Below are 18,748 nucleotides of genomic sequence, written 5' to 3'. Positions count from 1 at the left end.
TAGTGGAGGTAGCCCCATTGGAAGTCTCCAGGTCACAGATAACTACTTAGGTGGAGGTAGCATTGAAGTCCTCCAGGGTCACAGATAATTACTTATTTGAGGTAGCATTGGAAGTCTCCAGGGATGTAGATAATTACTTAATGGAGGTAGCATTGGAAGGTCTCCAGGTCACAGGATTAACTAATAGTGGAAGGTTAGCATTGAAGTCCTTCCAGGCACAGATAAACTATTGGGGGAGGAGCATTGAAGTTCCAAGGGATGTTAGATAACTAACTTACTGTGAGGCAGCATTGAAGTCTCCAGGGAGTTAGAATAAACTACTTACTGGAGGTAGCATTGAAGTCCTCCAGGGAGTAGATCAACTACTTTACTGGAGGTAAGCATTGAAGTCTTCCAGGGTGTAGATAATACTAGGTGGAGGTAGCATTGAAGTCTCCAGGGATGGTAGATAACTACTTAAATGGAGGTAGCATTGAAGTCTCCAGGGATGTAGATAACTTACTTACTGGAGGAGGTAGCATTGAAGTCCTTCCAGGGAATGTAGATACTACCTTGGTGAGGTAGATGAAGTCTCCAGGGAATGTAGATAACTACTTACTGGATGGTAGCATGAAGTCTCCAGGGATGTAGTACTACTTACTGGAGGTCGCATTGAGTCCCAGGGATGTAGATAACTACTTGTGGATGTAGCATTGAAGCTCCAGGGATGTAGATAACTACTTACTGGAGGGCAGCATGAAGTCTCATGGTCACAGATAAACTACTTACTGGATTAGCATTGAAGTCTCCAGGGATGTAGATAACTACTTACTGGAGGCAGCATTGAAGTTCCAGGGATGTAGATAACTACTTACTGGAGGTAGCATTGGAAGTCTCCAGGGATGGTATATAACTACGTACTGGAGGTAGCATTGAAGTCTCCAGGGGATGTAGATCAACTACTTGTTGAGGTAGCATTGAAGTCTCCAGGGATTAGATAACTACTTACTGGAGGTAGCATTGAGTCCTCCAGGGATCGACTTAGATAACTACTTAGTGGAGGTAAGCATTGAAGTCTCCAGGGATGTAGGTAACTACTTATTGGATCACATGAAGTCTCCAGGTCACAGAGTAGGACATTGAAGTCTCCAGGTCACAGATTACTAGTGGAGGTATCATTGAAGTCTTCAGGGATGTAGATAACTACTTACTGGAGGTAGCATTGAAGTCTCCAGGTCACAGATAACTACGATTAGTGGAGGTAAGGCAATTGGATCTACATGGAGGGTAGCATTGAAGTCTCCAGGGGATGTAGACAACTACTTGGAAGGTAGCCATTGAAGTCTCCAGGGCGGTTGATTGTCTCCAGGATAACCTACTTGGTGGAGGTCATTGAAGGCTCCAGGGATGGTAGATACTACTTACTGGAGGCAGCATTGAAGTCTCCAGGGCTACCGATAACTAACTTACTGGAGGTAGCATTGAAGTCTCCAGGGATGTTAGATAACTACTTACTGGAGTAGCATTGAAGGTCTCCAGGGATGTAGATAACTACTTGGAGGTGGAGGTAGCATTTGAAGGTCTTCCAGGGATGTAGATAACTACTTTGGAGGAGCATGAGTCTCCAGGGTTAGATAACTATTAATTGGAGGTACATTGAAGTCTCCAGGGATGTATACTACTTTGTGGAGTGCATCATTGAAGTCCCTCATGATGTAGATAACTACTTTGTGGAGGAAGCATTGAAGTCTCCAGGTCACAGATAACTACTTATGGATGGGGTAGCATTGAAGTTTTCCAGGTCAAAGATAACTACTTACTGGAGGGTAGCATTGAAGTCTCCAGGTCACAGATAACTACTTACTGGAGGCAGCATTGAAGTCTCCAGGTCACAGATAACTACCTTACTGGAGGTAGCATTGAAGTCTCCAGGCACAGATAACTACTTACTGGAGCAGCATTGAAGTCTCCAGGTCACAGATAACTACTTACTGGAGGCAGCATTTGAATTCTCCAGGTCACGGGTAACTACTTACGGAGGCAGCATTGGAGGTCCTCCAAGGTCAAGATTTAACTACTTAGGTGGAGCAGCATTGAAGTCTCCAGGGTCAACAGGATAAACTACTTACTGGAGGGCAAGCATTGGAGTCTCCAAGGTCAACGGGTTAACATACTTTGGTGGAGGTAGGCAATTGAAGTCTTCCAGGTCACAGATAACTACTTACTGGAGGTAGCAATTTGAAGTCTCCAAGGTCACAAATTAACACTTACTGGAGGCAAGCATTGGAAAGTCTCCAGGGTCACAGATAACTACTTGGTTGGAGGTTAGCATTCGGAAGGTCTCCAGGTCAACAGATTAATACTTGGTGGAAAGGTAGCATCCGGAAGTCTCCAGGTCACAGATAAAACTACTTAGTGGAAGGCAGGCATTGAATCTCCAGGTAAGATAACTACCTTAGGTGGAGGCAGCATTGAAGTCTCCAAGGTAACAGATAACTACTTGGTGGAGGGCAAAGCCATTGAAGTCCTCCCAGGTCACAGGATAACTACTTGGTGGAGGTAAGCAATTGAAGTCTCACAGGTCACAGATAACTTACTTAGTGGAGGTAAGCATTGAAGTCTCCAGGTCACAGATAACTACTTGTGGAGGCGGCATTGAGTCTCCAGGTCACAGGAAAATAAACTTGGTGGAGGTTAGCATTGAAGTCTCCAGGTCACAGATACTACTTAGGTAGGAACGGCAGCAATTGAGGCGTTCTCCAGGTCACAGATAATAACTTACTGGAGGTAGCATTGAAGTCCTCCAGGTCACAGATAACACTTACTGGAGGTAGCATTGAAGTCTCCAGGTCAGAGATAACTACTTAGTGGAGACAGCATTGTTGGAGACTTCAATGCTGCCTCCAGTAAGTAGTTATCTACATCCCTGGAGACTACTGTACATATAAAGTTTATGGAGTGGGATTTGTGAGTACTGTAGTTTAAGAAAACAATCTAGTACATATTTATTTTGCATAATATGAATTGGCAAGGACAAACTATGAATGCAATTTTTCCTTGTTTTTTTCTCAAATGCATAAGCATTCTATTCTTGATTTAATTTAAAATAGTTCCTCTTTATTATTAATAATTTGCATGACCCATTCTCGGCCACCTTTTCCGTGCATAAGATTATGGCAGTTGTAAGTTACTAAGAATGTATTGTTATTCTTTATCAACTTAAGATACTGCGGAATTGTAAAATGCATTTTTTTTCTTTATACTTGACCCAGATGTTTACGTCTTCCATTTTCTAGTTCAGAAATAACTTTCCTTACAGATTTTACCATAATTTTCTAACTTGTACTTGAAGTACTATTTTATAAGGATATGAAATAAGATAAAAATATTCGTTTATAAACTGCCAAGAAATTTAAAGTTTGTTTGTCAAAGGTTTTCAAAATGTTAATTAATTTCATAAATCAATACTATGTGTAATCTCTTAATTTTTTACAGCGGGTGTCTAGAAGGACTGGTTTGGAAACACTGCGGAGGGAAATACGTATGAGGAGGTATCGTCAGTTTCTGTTGCTTAGTACAGAACTGCAAGACCCTGGTGATCCCCTGTCAAAGTATGATAGCCATGAATTTGAAGAAATTTATAGGTATGTTTGTAATAAGTCACAATATGGTCATGCAACTCTTTTTAATAAAATCACTTAAACTGGAATACAATGACTTGCTGAATGATGTATATACATACAGAAAGTTATTGGAACACATTTTAACCTTTTAATTCTTATTTTGTGGAAATGTCAAGATATGACTCACTGTCCTTAAGAACATGTGATTATAGTTCAGAATTTGTTTCAGGTTCTCGAAGGAATCCTTTTGTGAGCTTCTGGCTATGATTCAGAGTGACATTGAGAGGACTGATAATCGTGGTAGACCACTTCCTGCAGTATATCAGCTTTTAATTGCTCTACATTTTTATTGCAGTGGGTCATATCAGGTTAGAATTATAGTCAAAACTTTATGCAGTGTGTTGATTTAAAGTATGTAGTTAACAGTATGTTTCCTTCATAATTATGATTGAACTTGACCAACTATGAATTAGCTTAGAGAAAAATGTTATTGTTTAATCTTTTCTTAGAAGCTTGCTTTGTAATTTTTTGGGGTAGTAGAAAGTTACTAGGTTAATATTTTATTAACCTCTAATCAATTTCATAACAGTACCCTTAGCAAGTTAAAATTCTGACTCTGCCAATGGTAATAAAAGTCTTTGCATTCCTCAGAAAGTTGTGGGTGACCAACATGGCCTACAGGTAAGCCAGCCAACAGTGTGTCGAACCATCCACAGGGTGTCAGAAGCTCTTGCCAAAAGATACAGTCAGTTCATAACTTTTCCTTCTGTTGCTGAGGCTGCTGACATACATGCAAAGTAAGTACATAAACATTAGTTGATATAAGAATAAAAATGAGGTGGTTAAAGATTGGGACACAGAAGAGCCAAGAGCTTTCAGTGAATTAGTTCTTGAATGGGTTCATTCAAAATGTTGAAAACTGAACATAAAGCTGGCAGGGGGATTATTTTTGGTTTTATAAAGGTGAAATTTATGTTGGGTTAATTTCACAAGCTTCATATGTTAATACAGAGAAAGATAGAAAATTAAAATAACTCTAGGGTTGAAAATCCTTAAGATGGTTATAAAATAATATAAAGTTCTTGGTAATAAAATGGGGCAGGAGTTTTGTATGGTACATGAACAGACTTGAATTATCTAGGAAATATTTCTTATGTACTTCATATTATCATAACCTGTATTATGTACTTATGCTCAGAATGGCCATGACCACCTCAAGTGTGACATCTTTGGAAATAGTAGAGCATTTTAGTATACTATTCCAGAAAAATGGAAATAAATCTGTAATTTTACTTCAAAAAAAGATTGGTATGTATTCTAATTAAATGTGAGTGTAAATATAGAAATAATCTTGAAGTATTGTTATTAATTTTGAAATTCTCTTTCAGATTTTATGAAGTTGCGCAGTTTCCTAATGTTATTGGTGCCATAGATTGCATTCACATGAGAATCTCAAATCCAGGGGGTGCTATGGCTGAACAGTGTAAAAACAGTAAAGGTTGGTACTCTGTAAACTGTCAGGTAGTTGTTGGTCCAGACCTGAAAATTCTAACAGCAATAGTTCGCTGGGGAGGAAGTGTCCCAGATTGGCAAATATATGATAACTCTCGCCTAAAACAAGTTTTAGAACAAGGTGAATATGGGCATCTGGTTGGTGATTCTGCTTATCAGTGCCAGCGATACTTACTTACTCCTGTTACAAATCCAACAACCCAGGCAGAAAAATGCTACAATCGTGCTCATTCGTCAACAAGAAGGAAGGTTAAACGCGTTTTTGGAATGGTTAAAAGAAGATTCCCATGTACAAACCAGGAATTGAGATCCAATCCAAAGACTTCGTGCGCAATTATTCTGAGTTGTTTTGCGTTACATAATTTTGCACTGGAGAGACAAGGACTGCCTGATTATTCTGAAGCCATATATGCTCCTGATGATGGTCCTCAAGACAGGTACACAGGAGATTATGACCCTGAGGGTGAATCATATCGCCAGCATATAATTTATGAGTGGTTTAGCAATGATACCCAAAGTGTTGCATTCCAACAAGAGGATGGATTGTGTGATAGTCAGCAGTCTTGGTAGTAATACTTCAATAAATATAAGCAGTATGAAAGTTGTATCACTATAATCAATAGTGGTGTTCCCCTTGTAACTTGCCTTGCATTGGGCTTTATATTAATGAAGGTGAGTTACTATATTAAAACAGTAGTTTTCAGGTTACTGTTCATGTTTAGCATTTGCATTTACACTTGAAAATTGTATGCTAGTGTTGCTATATTTTCCATGTCGCTCCAATATTGATTGTATTTTCACCATTATTGGGTAACTGAATGCTGTAATGGTTAACAATTACTTGTCTTCATCAACTTGGGAACGACAGTCTGGAAAAATGTTAGACATATAGTTTGTCTTCCTAATTTTTAGGTTAGTTAATACTTGTTGAACAAATCATTCAATGGTCCTTGTTAATTAAATGTTTATTCCATTTAAATTTACATATAGAGTACAAACCATTACCCTTTTAGAGCTTAACTTAAAAAATGACTGATGGAGGATTTGTGAAAATGAGTCATTGCTACTGCTGGTGAATGAAAGATATGCCTGAAGCAATGAGTGAGCTCTGCTGTCTTGGTCTGAGGCTTGCCTAAGAGGCATGACTGGCTCCTTGCACAATGATTAATATTTACAGTGCTATTGTATCTGGCATGAACCTTGGTATTACTCTGATATGAGCTCTAGTCAGTATTCAGTTAACCTATTAGTTAGTGTTTGAAATTTTAGTGTAGTTATTTGATAGCGAGTAGTTTATTTTCCCATGCAGTCACTTCATTTCCTCCTCAGTTTGTGAACAATTTTTGTGATTGCTTTGTTTGATGGCTAGTTTTTGCCTTTTAGTATTTTGTTTTAAATGTTACCATGAATTGTCCTTTGTAACTAAGTACAGCATGACAAGATGTCAATTTCATGGTTGACAAAATCATTCCAAAGACATTAGTTTGATTCCTAACATTGTGGATTTCCACAGCCGTCAAATTCTTAAAGTTCAGAAGCATGAAACCGAAACAACATAATGGTAAAATAAGGAGTTTGGCGAGTTAAATGTTTTTGTTAAACTAGGTTTATGTCTCAAATTTTTTTGATTAGTTTTAATTGAAATGCACAGTTTTGTCCTGTGTGTGAAAGTTTGGCTCTTAAAGATATACATATTACGTACTTTGTTCTTCAAAGGAGGCAGTTTTATATTATTAGCTTGGTAACTCTTTAATAGTTGTAGGGTCTTGTCTTCTTCACAAGCATTGTTGGCCATAAAACTCCATGGCAGACTTTCATGGATTGTGTGTATTTGTTTGCTTACATTGTTTCTTAACTCCTCGGAGTTTTTGTTAAAAATAATGCCATTTTAAGATAACCACGTTGAATGCTTTACTACTTGATAACATCTCGGGAGTCACCTTTATTTGCATTAAAATTCATGCCTACTGGAAGTGGTTGCAAGAATCTCATTCTGTAATTTTCATACTGTGACCAATGCTGATTTTTTGGTGTGTATTTCATTTTATAGTGTAGTGCCAAGTATGTATATTGTAGTTTGTATATATTTTGAAAGTGTAGTACCAAATATATTGTAGTTTATGTATTTTGAAATTACGTACTGCATGCATTAACCTTTTAGAAACTAATCATTAACATATCAGCGAGCTATGGTTACATACATTCATTGGTAATCAAATTCTTGGAGTATGATAGAGTACAAGCATTTCAACTGAATAGTACAGTATTGGAGTTTCCTAATGGATTATTTTTTGGGGGAATACTGTATATCATGGATATTTTAGGTATATGTGTATATTCCATAATGGTATACCAGTGTAATTAGTATTTTTAATTACTTAACCTTTTAGATAGACTTATGCTTAGTTTAATATACCCCAGTGTAATTAGTACTTTAACCATATCTAATCATAATGCTTATCTAAATAGAGAACTACTAATAGTTTAATTATAAGAAATGATATGTTAATGATGGCAAATTTGGAAGTACCAGTGTATGTGAAAGAACACCGTATACTGTACTAATACATATGCATTTTGAAGTACAGTTTTCTCTTCAAACATTTAAGTAAATGTTTTAAGTACTGTACAGTTAATTTAGAAAAAACCACATCGAGTTTTATTTTATGGTATTCTCTCAACATTCTGAACTAAATAGAAATTCTATAAAGAAATAATCAGCCTTTCCAAGAGCAATTGTGTGTGTTGCAAGTTTTGATGAATACCATAAGGCTTTATGAAATATCCTGGCTTTGTAAACAATTTTTTTTTTTTTACAAATCTAGTATATTAAATTTTATTTAAAATGCCAGAGGGTTCCTAATTTCTTTATCTCCTTTTTCAGGCTGAACTAACCAAGATTATTTATTACACAAGACCAGTTAAAAGTCTTCATATCAGCCAACAGTACAGTACTGCATTGTTTTAGAGGAGGGTTCTTGGATGTGAGAAAGGAAACTACTTGACAAGAATAATTACACTGTATTAAAAATATATATTTTCACAATTATAAAAATTTAAGGGTAGGTAAGATTATATAGCAAATTAATCCCACATTCTTGATAATATCAATGTCCTTCAGCATGCAATTGCAGCTGCTTTCATATAATAAATGGTTCAATATTTTTTTATATTTTATAGATTTTATAAGCACTTACATTCCAAAAGGTACATTTTCACCCCACTGTTGTTCAGTCTCAGTCAATACTGTTCTTGTATTTCTTCTCAGGTTGATGTACTGCACATGTCCTCTACTATATTAGTTTTGGAGGAGGATACAGTTACTGATTGTGCATGTGGACAAATGATTGGCACTGCTTCCACTGGCACTGCTACCTGAATGGCACTGCTACCTGAAAAGGATGATAGGGATTAATAACTGACCCTCATTTGCCTGTGAATATTAACTGGCATTGCAGCTTGGTTGTTAAATACTGATCTCTACTGCAGCCCATCCAATGTTTAGAGAATATTTCTTCGAATCAAACCCAATCATTATGTACAGCCTTGGATCACAAGCGTTCGCCTTGGTGGTAGTACGAAATGGACTGGTACCTAGGTGCTTAGGAATTAAAGTGGGAGCCAATGGAGAAGAATAACGAAAACCGAATTTAGACCCTCAAATCTTCTTACAAGGAGGGGCTACTTAGTCTCTCTTCTCAAGTTTAACAGGAACCGAAAAGGTGGATGACAAAAGAGGAGGAGAAGGAAGACCTACAGCGTCTCTTCTTAGAGACTTTAGCCTCCAACTGACAGAACTTCATGAAGACACAATCGACTCAAGGTGATTTCTTACAGGTTATGGCTTGCCAGCTTTCTGTAAGTATCATCCTAATTTAATCTGCTTTGTTGACCGAGTTTTGCATTTGTTTGCATCTCCTATCTCTCTGCCAGCTTTGGCACTCCTCCACTCAGCTTGCACAGGTTGGCTGCTCTAATGATGCTTGCTGTAATAATATTTCCTCCATTTTGCCTACTCACATTTCTCTCTTTAGCAAGTGTAACCTTTACCTCTGCATCAACTGTGGCCCTTTGTCTGCTCTGCTTGCACAGATGGTTATTATAAATGTCTGCTCCCATGATAGCTCCTGCCTTTGCCTGTTACACAAATAGATGATAGAGTCACTGTTACCTCATTTCAGTTGTGATTACTATTCATATTCATATTGTATACAAAAGGGTTCTACAAATGGTTGATCAGATGATGATTTCTCCTGCCGGTGTCTTTCCTCCATTTTCCACAGAAGTGACAACAAATTGTTATTCCTCCTGCCTTTGTACCTTTCCTCCTTTTTCTGCAGGAGGTGACAAATTGTTGCAAGACTTTCTCCACTGTAGTCGGTGGACAGACAGATGCCTTGCTACCACTTCATTTAAAATGTTGTACAGATATTTCCTATAATGGTTATGATGATGATACTTCCTAATACCTCCATGCCAGGTGTACCAGTTTCTCTACTTCACCTGTTCATTTCATTTCATTTCTTCTGATGATATCACATTTCCTGTTGCAGAGCTGTTGATATAAATTCTCTTTCCTGTTGCAGAGGTGCTGATAAAAATTGTTAATCATGAGAGAGCGATTCCTGCCTCTAATGCTTACTGTGACACACTCTCCACTTTCCCTGGTACTCAAAGGGTAACTAAAATTACTAATTGCTCTTATAGTACCTGCTGTTTTTAAGCTTATGTAATGACCTTTGTTCTAACCACTTTCTCTACTTTGCTGGTTGTGCAGATGGTTGGTATAGTTGTCTCCAATGGTCCTCCCTAATGGTTAGGCTAAGTAATGTTTCTAATACTCTCTGCTGCTTGCACATATGGTTGCTACTAGCGATGTCGCTCATGACACATGGTTGCTACTGGCGATGTCGCCCATGACACATGGTTACTACTGGCAATGTCACCAATTATTACTACTGATTATGTCACCAATGATTACTACTGGTGATGTCACCAATGATTACTACTGGTGATGTCACCAATGATTATCTTTGCTCATTGCTACAAGTGATGTCTCTCATGAAAACTCAAACTGCCTCTATACCAGCTGTATTACTTAAAACTTTCCTTGTTGCAATGAGGGCTGCTTCTGTACTAGTTTGTAAATTTCATCTTAACCCACTGAACAGATTTCTTGCTACACATTGGTGCTCTGATGTTTGCCTATTACATGGAGCTGTACTCAAATTATATTATCTCTGACATTGTATCTCCTGTCCCACTGATTGTTTCAGGTGATAGCACTTGGCCCACAGCATATGTCACACTATCATTCTACCTCAATGGTTGCACTTGTATTACTTTTGTAAATGTCTGCTGGCAGCATCTTGTCCTTCCTGTTCTTAGTGTGTCTCTTCTTCCACCACTTCCTTTGGCAATGCCCATGGTTACTATTTTGCCCACTATACTTCTGATGCTCTCTTTACATGAAATTCCTGCAATGATAATTGGCCATTGTCTTCTGTACCTTCAACACCACCCGCAAAGGGTGGTGCCCACTACCCCTGGTACCTGTTGACTTACACTGTAAAAACAAATGGCAAAAGCTACTATTCAGTGTACAGTGTTCCCCCCGTATTCGTGGACTCGCACATTCGTGGATTTTTCTTTGGAACCTTTCTAGAAATTATTCGCCCATTCGCGGAATGTTCCGACGAAAATAATCCCTAATTAGTGTATTTTGATGTTTATTTTCATGACTAAATACATTTTTATGATACAAAAATGATTTACTAATTTTCAAATTTTAATTTTGATTAATATATACTGTAATAGTAAGTTTAATAAGTTTAAATAATATCACATAATAAAAATAATAATTTTCTCTCTTTCTTTTACTGAGATGAGGGATTTTTATGGTACATATATGCGTAATATGTTTATTAATATTTTCAAATAATAATAATAATAATAATAATAATAATATAATAACTGTAATTACAAAAATCATATGCGAAAGTATTTTGCAAATACTACGATAATCTCTCTCTCTCTCTCAAAGCAATGTATGTTTTTTGGATAATTTACTAATTAATATCTAAAGTCGCAACGTCCGTGGAGATATCCTGGTCTTGTCAGTTAATGAGGCAGCCAGCTGTTGTTGGATGAAGGCGATAGTCGGGGCCGCCTCTACTGGGTCGACGTATCCTGTCGCCTTGCCTCCGGGGAAGATTAACAGCGCGAACCGCTTCTCTAAGATGTAGGGCATACCCTTGGCGGCGTTCTTCCCAAAACCGCCGACCCAGGCCCGCAGGGTTGCCAGTGCGGTATCCCTCACTGCCGGCGCCTGGAAGAGAGGGCGTAGATTAGATTTAAGAATCACTTAAAACTAAAACTTAAAGTATAACTTAAACTTAGATGCCTTAAGTTAAAGTGAAAGATGAAAACTTAAGCATTAAAACAGAAGCAGAGCATCTACCGGAGATGGAATACTTACCCCTTCTAAAAGCTGGCTCACCAGATCGTAACATATGGTACACGTCTCATGGTACCAGACCTGGATGTCCCCGTGCGGAGTCGCGCATGGAGCATGGGACCGGCAAACTTCGTGTCCACATGGGTCCTGAAGTGTGGCGGCGCATCTCGGATGCTCACAGTTGGTGGCCTGTAAGTGGGAAGACACATGAGTATCTTAAAGAATATCACTTACAGGCTAGAGGACAGAAAAACTCCGTTGCATGCCGGAGCTCGGAAAAAATTTGGGCATAACCCCTCCCTGCTTCGCCTGAATAGGCTATAATCCCGGAGAGATCCGGTAAGACACGTAAGGGAGGGGGGAAGGTTTAAGGTACTTAAGATAAAACTTATAGTTAATCTAATAACACTTAAACCTAAAACTCAAACGAACCGGACCAAGTCCAGTGCGTAGCGGAGTGTAGTAACTCAGCAATACGTTAAGGTTAGCAGGGACCCACTGTATGTTCCGGTCCACTCTACTGGGTGGACTAACATCTTTCCGCTGGATGCCAGGACTCCGATCAGGAAAGGAGCCCTAGTAAGGTGGGAAAGAGCGAGAAGACATACAGGCTCGAGCGAACACGGAGCGACAAGGAAGCAACGGATGGGGGGAAAGGCCAGTACCCCCCACCACATTACCCCCCGGCCGGACCGAGAAGCCGGAGAGGTCGAGTCCAGTCTGGGTCTGTCCCGTCTCCCTGGCCCCTCCGCCTGGGGGGAGAGAGGGAAGCAGGCTCGGGTATGTGGAGCGAGCATGGGCAGACCGACCCACCCTCCCCCGACTCTATGGAAGAGCGGGAGGGGGGGAAGGTGACTGGGCAGGCGTCTGGCTGGTCTCGTGATCGCGTAGTGACCACGAGGCGGTAAGACCAAAACAAGACAACTAAGCCTAGGACAAACCAACTGATCAGAGAGATGCTATCGGGAAGCAACTGAGCTGAAAAGCAGTAGCATATAGGCCCACTGGGCCAAAACCAACTGATCAGAGAGATGCTATAGGGAAGCAACCGAACTGATGAGCGGTAGTATAGGCTCAATGAGCCAGGACCTAGGCTAAGCCAGACGCCTAACTAACCTAACCATAACAAAATACATGGTACAATAAATAAAAATAAAAGAAAGAAAACAATATAGTAGGAGAAAAAATCCAGGAGTGTACGACTAACCCAAAGGAAAGTCTACCACTCAAAGCTAGTCAGAGGCTGATACTAAGAGCCGGGACTAGGGTCTGGAAAGAAGAAGCCTACATAAGGTAAAAGACATGCATGCATGACAAACCTGAGTAGACAGTACCCTAAGTAAAACGGATAATTAATATAGAACGTACACCGATAAGGGGATGTTCTAGGTATGGGAGACCAAGAACGAACCCACCACGAGGCAGAACCATGCTGCCATGCTTCCGACCCAGAGTTCGTATTTATACCTAAAAAACGGCAAATACTGTCTCAGGGCCGGAAAAAACCAACTAACCATAAATATTGAGTACTTAACTTAGCTGCTGCGATAGCTGCACGCTCCATTATAGATAAATCCAACGAAAGGGCACAAAAAACACAGAGAGAAAAATAGCACGTGTGACTCGTGTGCGCTAACTGAAAAGGATGTCCACCAGAGGCGCAGCAGTCGGCAGCATGAGATGGAGTAGTAGTAGTACGAGCTGCTCACTCTGTGGGTCGGCTCTCCTCATGGAGGGTTTTTGTAGTGGGAGATTTCTATTGGCATTTGGCTCGTGGTAGTGGTCTCACTCGCCTAGTGTTCATACCGACACCCTCTTGGAGGGTGAGCGAGTCAGTTATACTGACCTTTTTCTTTATTTTATTTATTCTCTGGTATGTGTTAGTACATTTACCCTAGAAATAATAGATTAAAGGATATTTCGCGCAGCGACACGAGCTGAGCCCAGAAATAATAATATAATAACTGTAATTACAAAAATCATATGCGAAAGTATTTTGCAAATACTACGATAATCTCTCTCTCTCTCTCAAAGCAATGTATGTTTTTTGGATAATTTACTAATTTTCAAATATCAATATTAATGTAAACACCAACAATATAAATTCATTAAAGAAAATACTAAAGTGAATTCGCAATATTTTAGTTTATAAATAAAAAGAATTATGTAAGAATAAAAGAAAATGCATTTAACCCCGTGTCTTGTTTTTGAACACGTAGCCAGCTTGGTTGGTTGGGTTCCAACTGTCAAATCCAGTGGGGAGCGAGTGTTGCCATCTACTGATCATTTAAATTCTCTCTCTCTTTCTCTTTTGCTGATATGAGATAATTTCTATGGTACATGTGTATGTTTATTAATATTTTCGCATAATAATAATAATAATAATAATATAACTAATCTCAAAATTCACATGTGATAGTATTTTAAAAAGTACAATAAATCTATCCATTTCACCCTTATAAATAAGGACAACCCTCTCTCTCTCTCTCTCTCTCTCTCTCCACGAGATACTAGCATGCGCTAGTGGTAACTCTCGCCCTCTGTTTGGGCTGGAAGTGTATGTATAAGTATATATTTAAGGACATTACTACATTTTATGGTAAAATAATAATGTACAGTACTAGTTTACAAATAATATTACGTATGTCTATTTGTTTTGTAGTGTAAATAAATTATTTACCTTATAACTAATTTTCAAATATTAATAAGATTAATTAAAAATAGCGATTCCCAGTCTTTTTATCCACTTGGAGGAACATGGGCGGGGGAGTAAATGAGTTTGTTATACGTATTGGTGGAGGGGAGGAAGCAGAGTCTAGGAGTTCTTCTCTCTCTCTCTCCATTATTATTCTCTCTGTCTCAGAAATAATTCATAATTTCACTCTTGAGGGTCAAATATATGATGTTGCCATTCATTGGTCTCTCTCTCTCTCTCTCTCTCTGTTATTTGCTGTAGGTATATATTTTTAATGGTAAAATGTTTAGGATGACTTTAAAATATTAATATCTAACCTCAGATTAATACAGTAATAGGTTAGTAATTTTAGGTATATTTGAAGTAGGATGTTATTAAAGGTATACATTTGGCATCTGAACTTTAAAGATAGGCAGTTATAAGCATTTTTAGTGGTGGTTTTAACTATTCGCAGGGGTGTCCGGTACACATCCCCCGCGAATACGGGGGAAACACTGTATAGACATGGGCCATTGCTTCCCATACCTTATGCTGCTATAACTACCAATTGATCAAATTTGAAATGCTTTTGACACCTTTCTTGATGACTACCATTGTCTGTACTGACAATAGTGGTTATCAAGAAAAATTTCAAAATAGTTTCAAAATTTACTGAGTGGTAGTTCCAGCAGCCTAAATATAGGAAGTACTAGCCCCATGTCTATAACAATCAACAGCAACTCTTGCCATTCGTTTTTACAGGCTGTCAACAGGTATCAGGTATAGTGCACTCCACACTTACAGGTAGTGTTAAAGGTTCAGAAGAGTGGCCATTAATTACCACAGGCAGAAATTTCATGTAAACAGAGCAGTGATTAAGTTAATAGTTGCTGAGAATATTGGCTTTCATTTTTTAATTGCAGCTCCAGCCATCAACTGCAAAGAATACTGCTGATATACACTGTGTCTAGTACAATCTGCTACTTGTGAATGGAGTTCACTACTGCTTTTGTGACCCTGGCACTGCTAACTGTGAAGATTGACTTCATTTTCTGCAGTATCAGCTTTTGCTTGAACAGGATAATGAGCACGTCACTTGTGTAAAATACCAGCTACTGCTCACTGAATGTCTACTGATTGAAGCACCTGCTTACAATACCAGTGAAGGATGCTTCTCGCTACTCACTGCCTATGGAGCTTGATAATCAGACGCTGCTGTAGCCACCACTGCAAACTTTAAACTAATATTATATCTTGTATATTACAAGCTGATGTGATAAGGGAGAAATACTGTCATTTACCTAAAAAAATAGTCTAAATATACTAAAGACAGTATTTAAATTTGTAACTCTGGATGATGTATTTTTCATACTGTAGTTACTAAGCCAACTGAGAGATGGTAAGGAGGTTTTCATTGCAACTTTATGGAAGGCATTTTATTTGTGTACTATAGTTTTATATTAATGAATTATATACTGGTCATTGGTTTCTTTCTCCAAAACTTGCTTCTGTTTACACACCTTTAAAATATTTAAAGTACACTAGATATCTAAACATTGGTACTTACCAATGATGGGAACTTGCAAAGACCGTCTTACTTGACTGGCATAGGAAGGGTTCCCATATATTTGCATATCACGTTCAACATAATCTCATCAGCTCCTCCTCCAATAGATAAAAGCCTTAAATCCCTATACCATCGGCTCACCAAAACCTGTAAAAATAAAAAATAATCTTGTTAATTTTAGTTTGTAAACAAAACCACCTCTCACAATTCACCTTAACCTCCCTTGTGGAAAAAAAAAAAAAAAAAAAACTTTCATATAAGTACGTACACGAATAAGAGTTGCTCAGGATGATGATGATGATGTAAAGAGCCATGAATACCTTGATATCACCGACGAGAAAAATGGAAATAACTTTAATTTAAGAACAGCATTAAAAATGAGAAATACTGATATGCTAAGAATCCTTAACAGCATTAAGAATGAGAAATACTGATATGCCAAGAATCCTTAACAGCATTAAGAATGAGAAATACTGATATGCTAAGAATCCTGATATGCTAAGAATCCTTAACAGCTAAGAATGAGAAATACTGATATGCAAAGAATCCTTATGACATTCAAGGACATCACTTCCAATGCCACAGTGAGATTGTTATTTTGAAAATTCTGAAACCCCTCAAGATAGGAGTTTATTAGTCAACAGTTCACTTTAATAGACAACACTTTTTCCATTATATGAATACTAATTACTGATGTAAAACATATCTACAAACCATAAATACTTAACTTTGTCAACCAAGAAAATGATCAACTCTGATTGGGAGTGACAAATGATTTATTAGTTATAGGGATAGACAAACGACTATGGAGTCGTATTTCTGCACTTAAAGAATTGTCACTCTCAGTAATTAACTATATTTAGTTCTTTTCAAAATATGAATTCATTCAGGCATTTAAAAGTTACCTGGCCACATTACACAACTTCACACGACTAGTTAACCTCTTCCCGCTCAACCCCGTGTATTCTCGGGTTTAAGATAACCGTCATACTTCAGTAAGCCCGAGTATACTCGAAATTCTGTTATATCTTTCCTAGCAACTTCGAATAAACTCGGCTGTTGTTTATATTAGTCTCCCATCATCAGATAGCCATTTTCTATGGATAGAAGTGCCTTCTTATAGAAAATTGTAGCTATCTTGGCGTCACTTGGCCATTTGAGATGCATCCTTTCATCAGTCAGGACTTCTATAGTTTTTTGTGGATTTTTCTTTTATTATTATTGATATAACTATCATGAGAAGTGATAGTGATAGAGTATTATAATGGAATGAACGATTCAGGGAGCGAAAGTGATGGTGATATGACGTCAGAATACTCTGATACTTCAGATGAAGATGATGATGATAATATTCCTGATAACCAAGGCTGGCAAAGAAGAATAATTTCGGATGATAAACAACCCTTTCCCGCACAGCCTGCATTTATCATGTGTGATTATTTGATTATACTGAAGAATTATGAAAGAATAAAAATATAGATGAAAATACAATAAATATATTCTTTAATTTTTATTTTCCTTTGTTTTTTATAATTTCCGAGAAAACTCGGCCTTGAGAAGTTATGTAATAGTTGAAAACTATCCTGACAAAAAAATCTTTTTCTGAAGAAATATTCCAGGTGATTTATCACTTTAGCATATACTTTAGAAATAAACAATAAAAAAATATGCTTCATAAAGACTGGAATTTGATATTACACAAACCTTGAAAGACTTCAAGCCAAAAAACTATTTTCCTTACCTCATTTGTGAAACCCATTCCTCCCCAAAATTGGAGACAAGTATCAGTTACTTCTCGTGCCAATCGGCCAGCTTTTAGCTTGCTCATTGATATTAATTTTGTTGCATCTTCTCCTCTTACATACAAATCTGCAATATGGCAAATCCTAGTTTTATTACTAACATATCTGCAAGATGAAAAAATGACAAATTTTCTAAGACAATTTGTATTTTTCATAGCTACAAACCTGAGGTCTTAACAATAGGATAATTTCTAGCTCCTAGCAGGATCTGGTTAAAAAGCAGATGAAAAGCAAGGAATCTTGTGATATCTGGCAACACATGCATAGATCGGGTGAAGAGTGGTCAAGGACCATGCACCTACACCAGTCTTTCCCAACTCAGGATGACTTGACAAACCAAGGGGCGGCTAGAGGTGGGCAGTATAACGTTAAGACCTCAGGTTTGTAGCTATGAAAAAATACAAATTGTCTTGGAAAATTTGTCATTTGTTCATACGTGAACAAACCTTCGGTCTTAACAACAGGATAGACTCATACTTGGAGGGAGGTATAAGACATCCTATGGCTGGGGGCCTACCCACCATTCAAGCTCTCAAAAGAAATAGTTCTTGGAGAGGGACTGAAGCCCGTTGAGAAGCTAGATAAATTGATATCTAACCACTCAGAACCTGAGTGACGTACAATGATATATAGGATAACCATTGTATAGGGAACCAAAGAGAAGCTTTGACTGTCCAATAACAAACCAAGACACCAGGGTTTGTATTACTCCCGACTCCTCCTTGCCAAGGAGTGGAGAATATGCTACCAAATAGCGGGTAAGATATTTGCATGTTGCACGACCACACTACCAGTATGACTACCTTACTCACCTGTATCAGACCAGTCCAGCAAATGACGTGTCTATTCCTTAAACCGCCCGAAGGAAGAAGGAAAGGTACAAGAGAAAGAAGGAAACCAGCCAACTCACTCATTCTCTCATCCACACAATCATCTTAGGTAAGATACAGTGTCCTGTTAAGGGCAACTATGAGTTACACAAACTGCTGGGCAGCCACCACAGGAGCCAGGGAAAACGTGTCCGTAGATCTGTGGGCAACATCGTTAAGATAGAAGGAGGTGAACATGGACTGGCGTAACGAAGTATCAGCGCTCAGCACTATGTACAGCCAAGTTCTTTTCGAAAGCCAGAGA

The 18,748-nt window shown here is 38.2% G+C and overlaps 2 protein-coding genes across 13 annotated transcripts in view; one reads left to right on the top strand and one right to left on the bottom strand.

Annotated features, from left to right (window-relative positions):
- The window catches only part of LOC135207940 (putative nuclease HARBI1), a 70,112-nt gene extending 64,397 nt beyond the window's left edge, over positions 1 to 5,715 (top strand). For all 5 annotated transcript variants that reach the window (XM_064239917.1, XM_064239926.1, XM_064239934.1 and 2 more), the window contains 4 exons: positions 3,475 to 3,623; positions 3,832 to 3,970; positions 4,254 to 4,399; positions 4,991 to 5,715. In XM_064239917.1, coding sequence (XP_064095987.1) covers positions 3,475 to 3,623; positions 3,832 to 3,970; positions 4,254 to 4,399; positions 4,991 to 5,684 — 1,128 coding nt within the window. In that variant the 3' untranslated portion in view covers positions 5,685 to 5,715. The remainder of the gene's footprint in view (positions 1 to 3,474; positions 3,624 to 3,831; positions 3,971 to 4,253; positions 4,400 to 4,990) is intronic.
- LOC135207906 (probable acyl-CoA dehydrogenase 6) overlaps positions 4,147 to 18,748 on the bottom strand; it is an 86,274-nt gene continuing 71,672 nt past the window's right edge. For 4 of the 8 annotated variants that reach the window (XM_064239894.1, XM_064239843.1, XM_064239903.1 and 1 more), the window contains 3 exons: positions 17,554 to 17,681; positions 15,813 to 15,959; positions 8,120 to 8,489 (listed from right to left, as the gene is read on the bottom strand). In XM_064239894.1, the coding sequence (XP_064095964.1) occupies positions 15,840 to 15,959; positions 17,554 to 17,681 (248 nt within the window). In that variant the 3' untranslated portion in view covers positions 8,120 to 8,489; positions 15,813 to 15,839. Of the gene's footprint in view, positions 4,381 to 8,119; positions 8,507 to 14,205; positions 15,480 to 15,812; positions 15,960 to 17,553; positions 17,682 to 18,748 lie in introns of those variants that run through there. The other 4 variants (XM_064239876.1, XM_064239850.1, XM_064239860.1 and 1 more) reach the window with 4 other exon arrangements.

Source organism: Macrobrachium nipponense, chromosome 11 (assembly GCF_015104395.2).
Source record: "Macrobrachium nipponense isolate FS-2020 chromosome 11, ASM1510439v2, whole genome shotgun sequence".
Taxonomy (NCBI): Eukaryota; Metazoa; Arthropoda; class Malacostraca; order Decapoda; family Palaemonidae; genus Macrobrachium; species Macrobrachium nipponense.
Note: the sequence above shows the minus strand (reverse complement) of the source record. Positions and strands in the feature narration are given on the sequence as shown.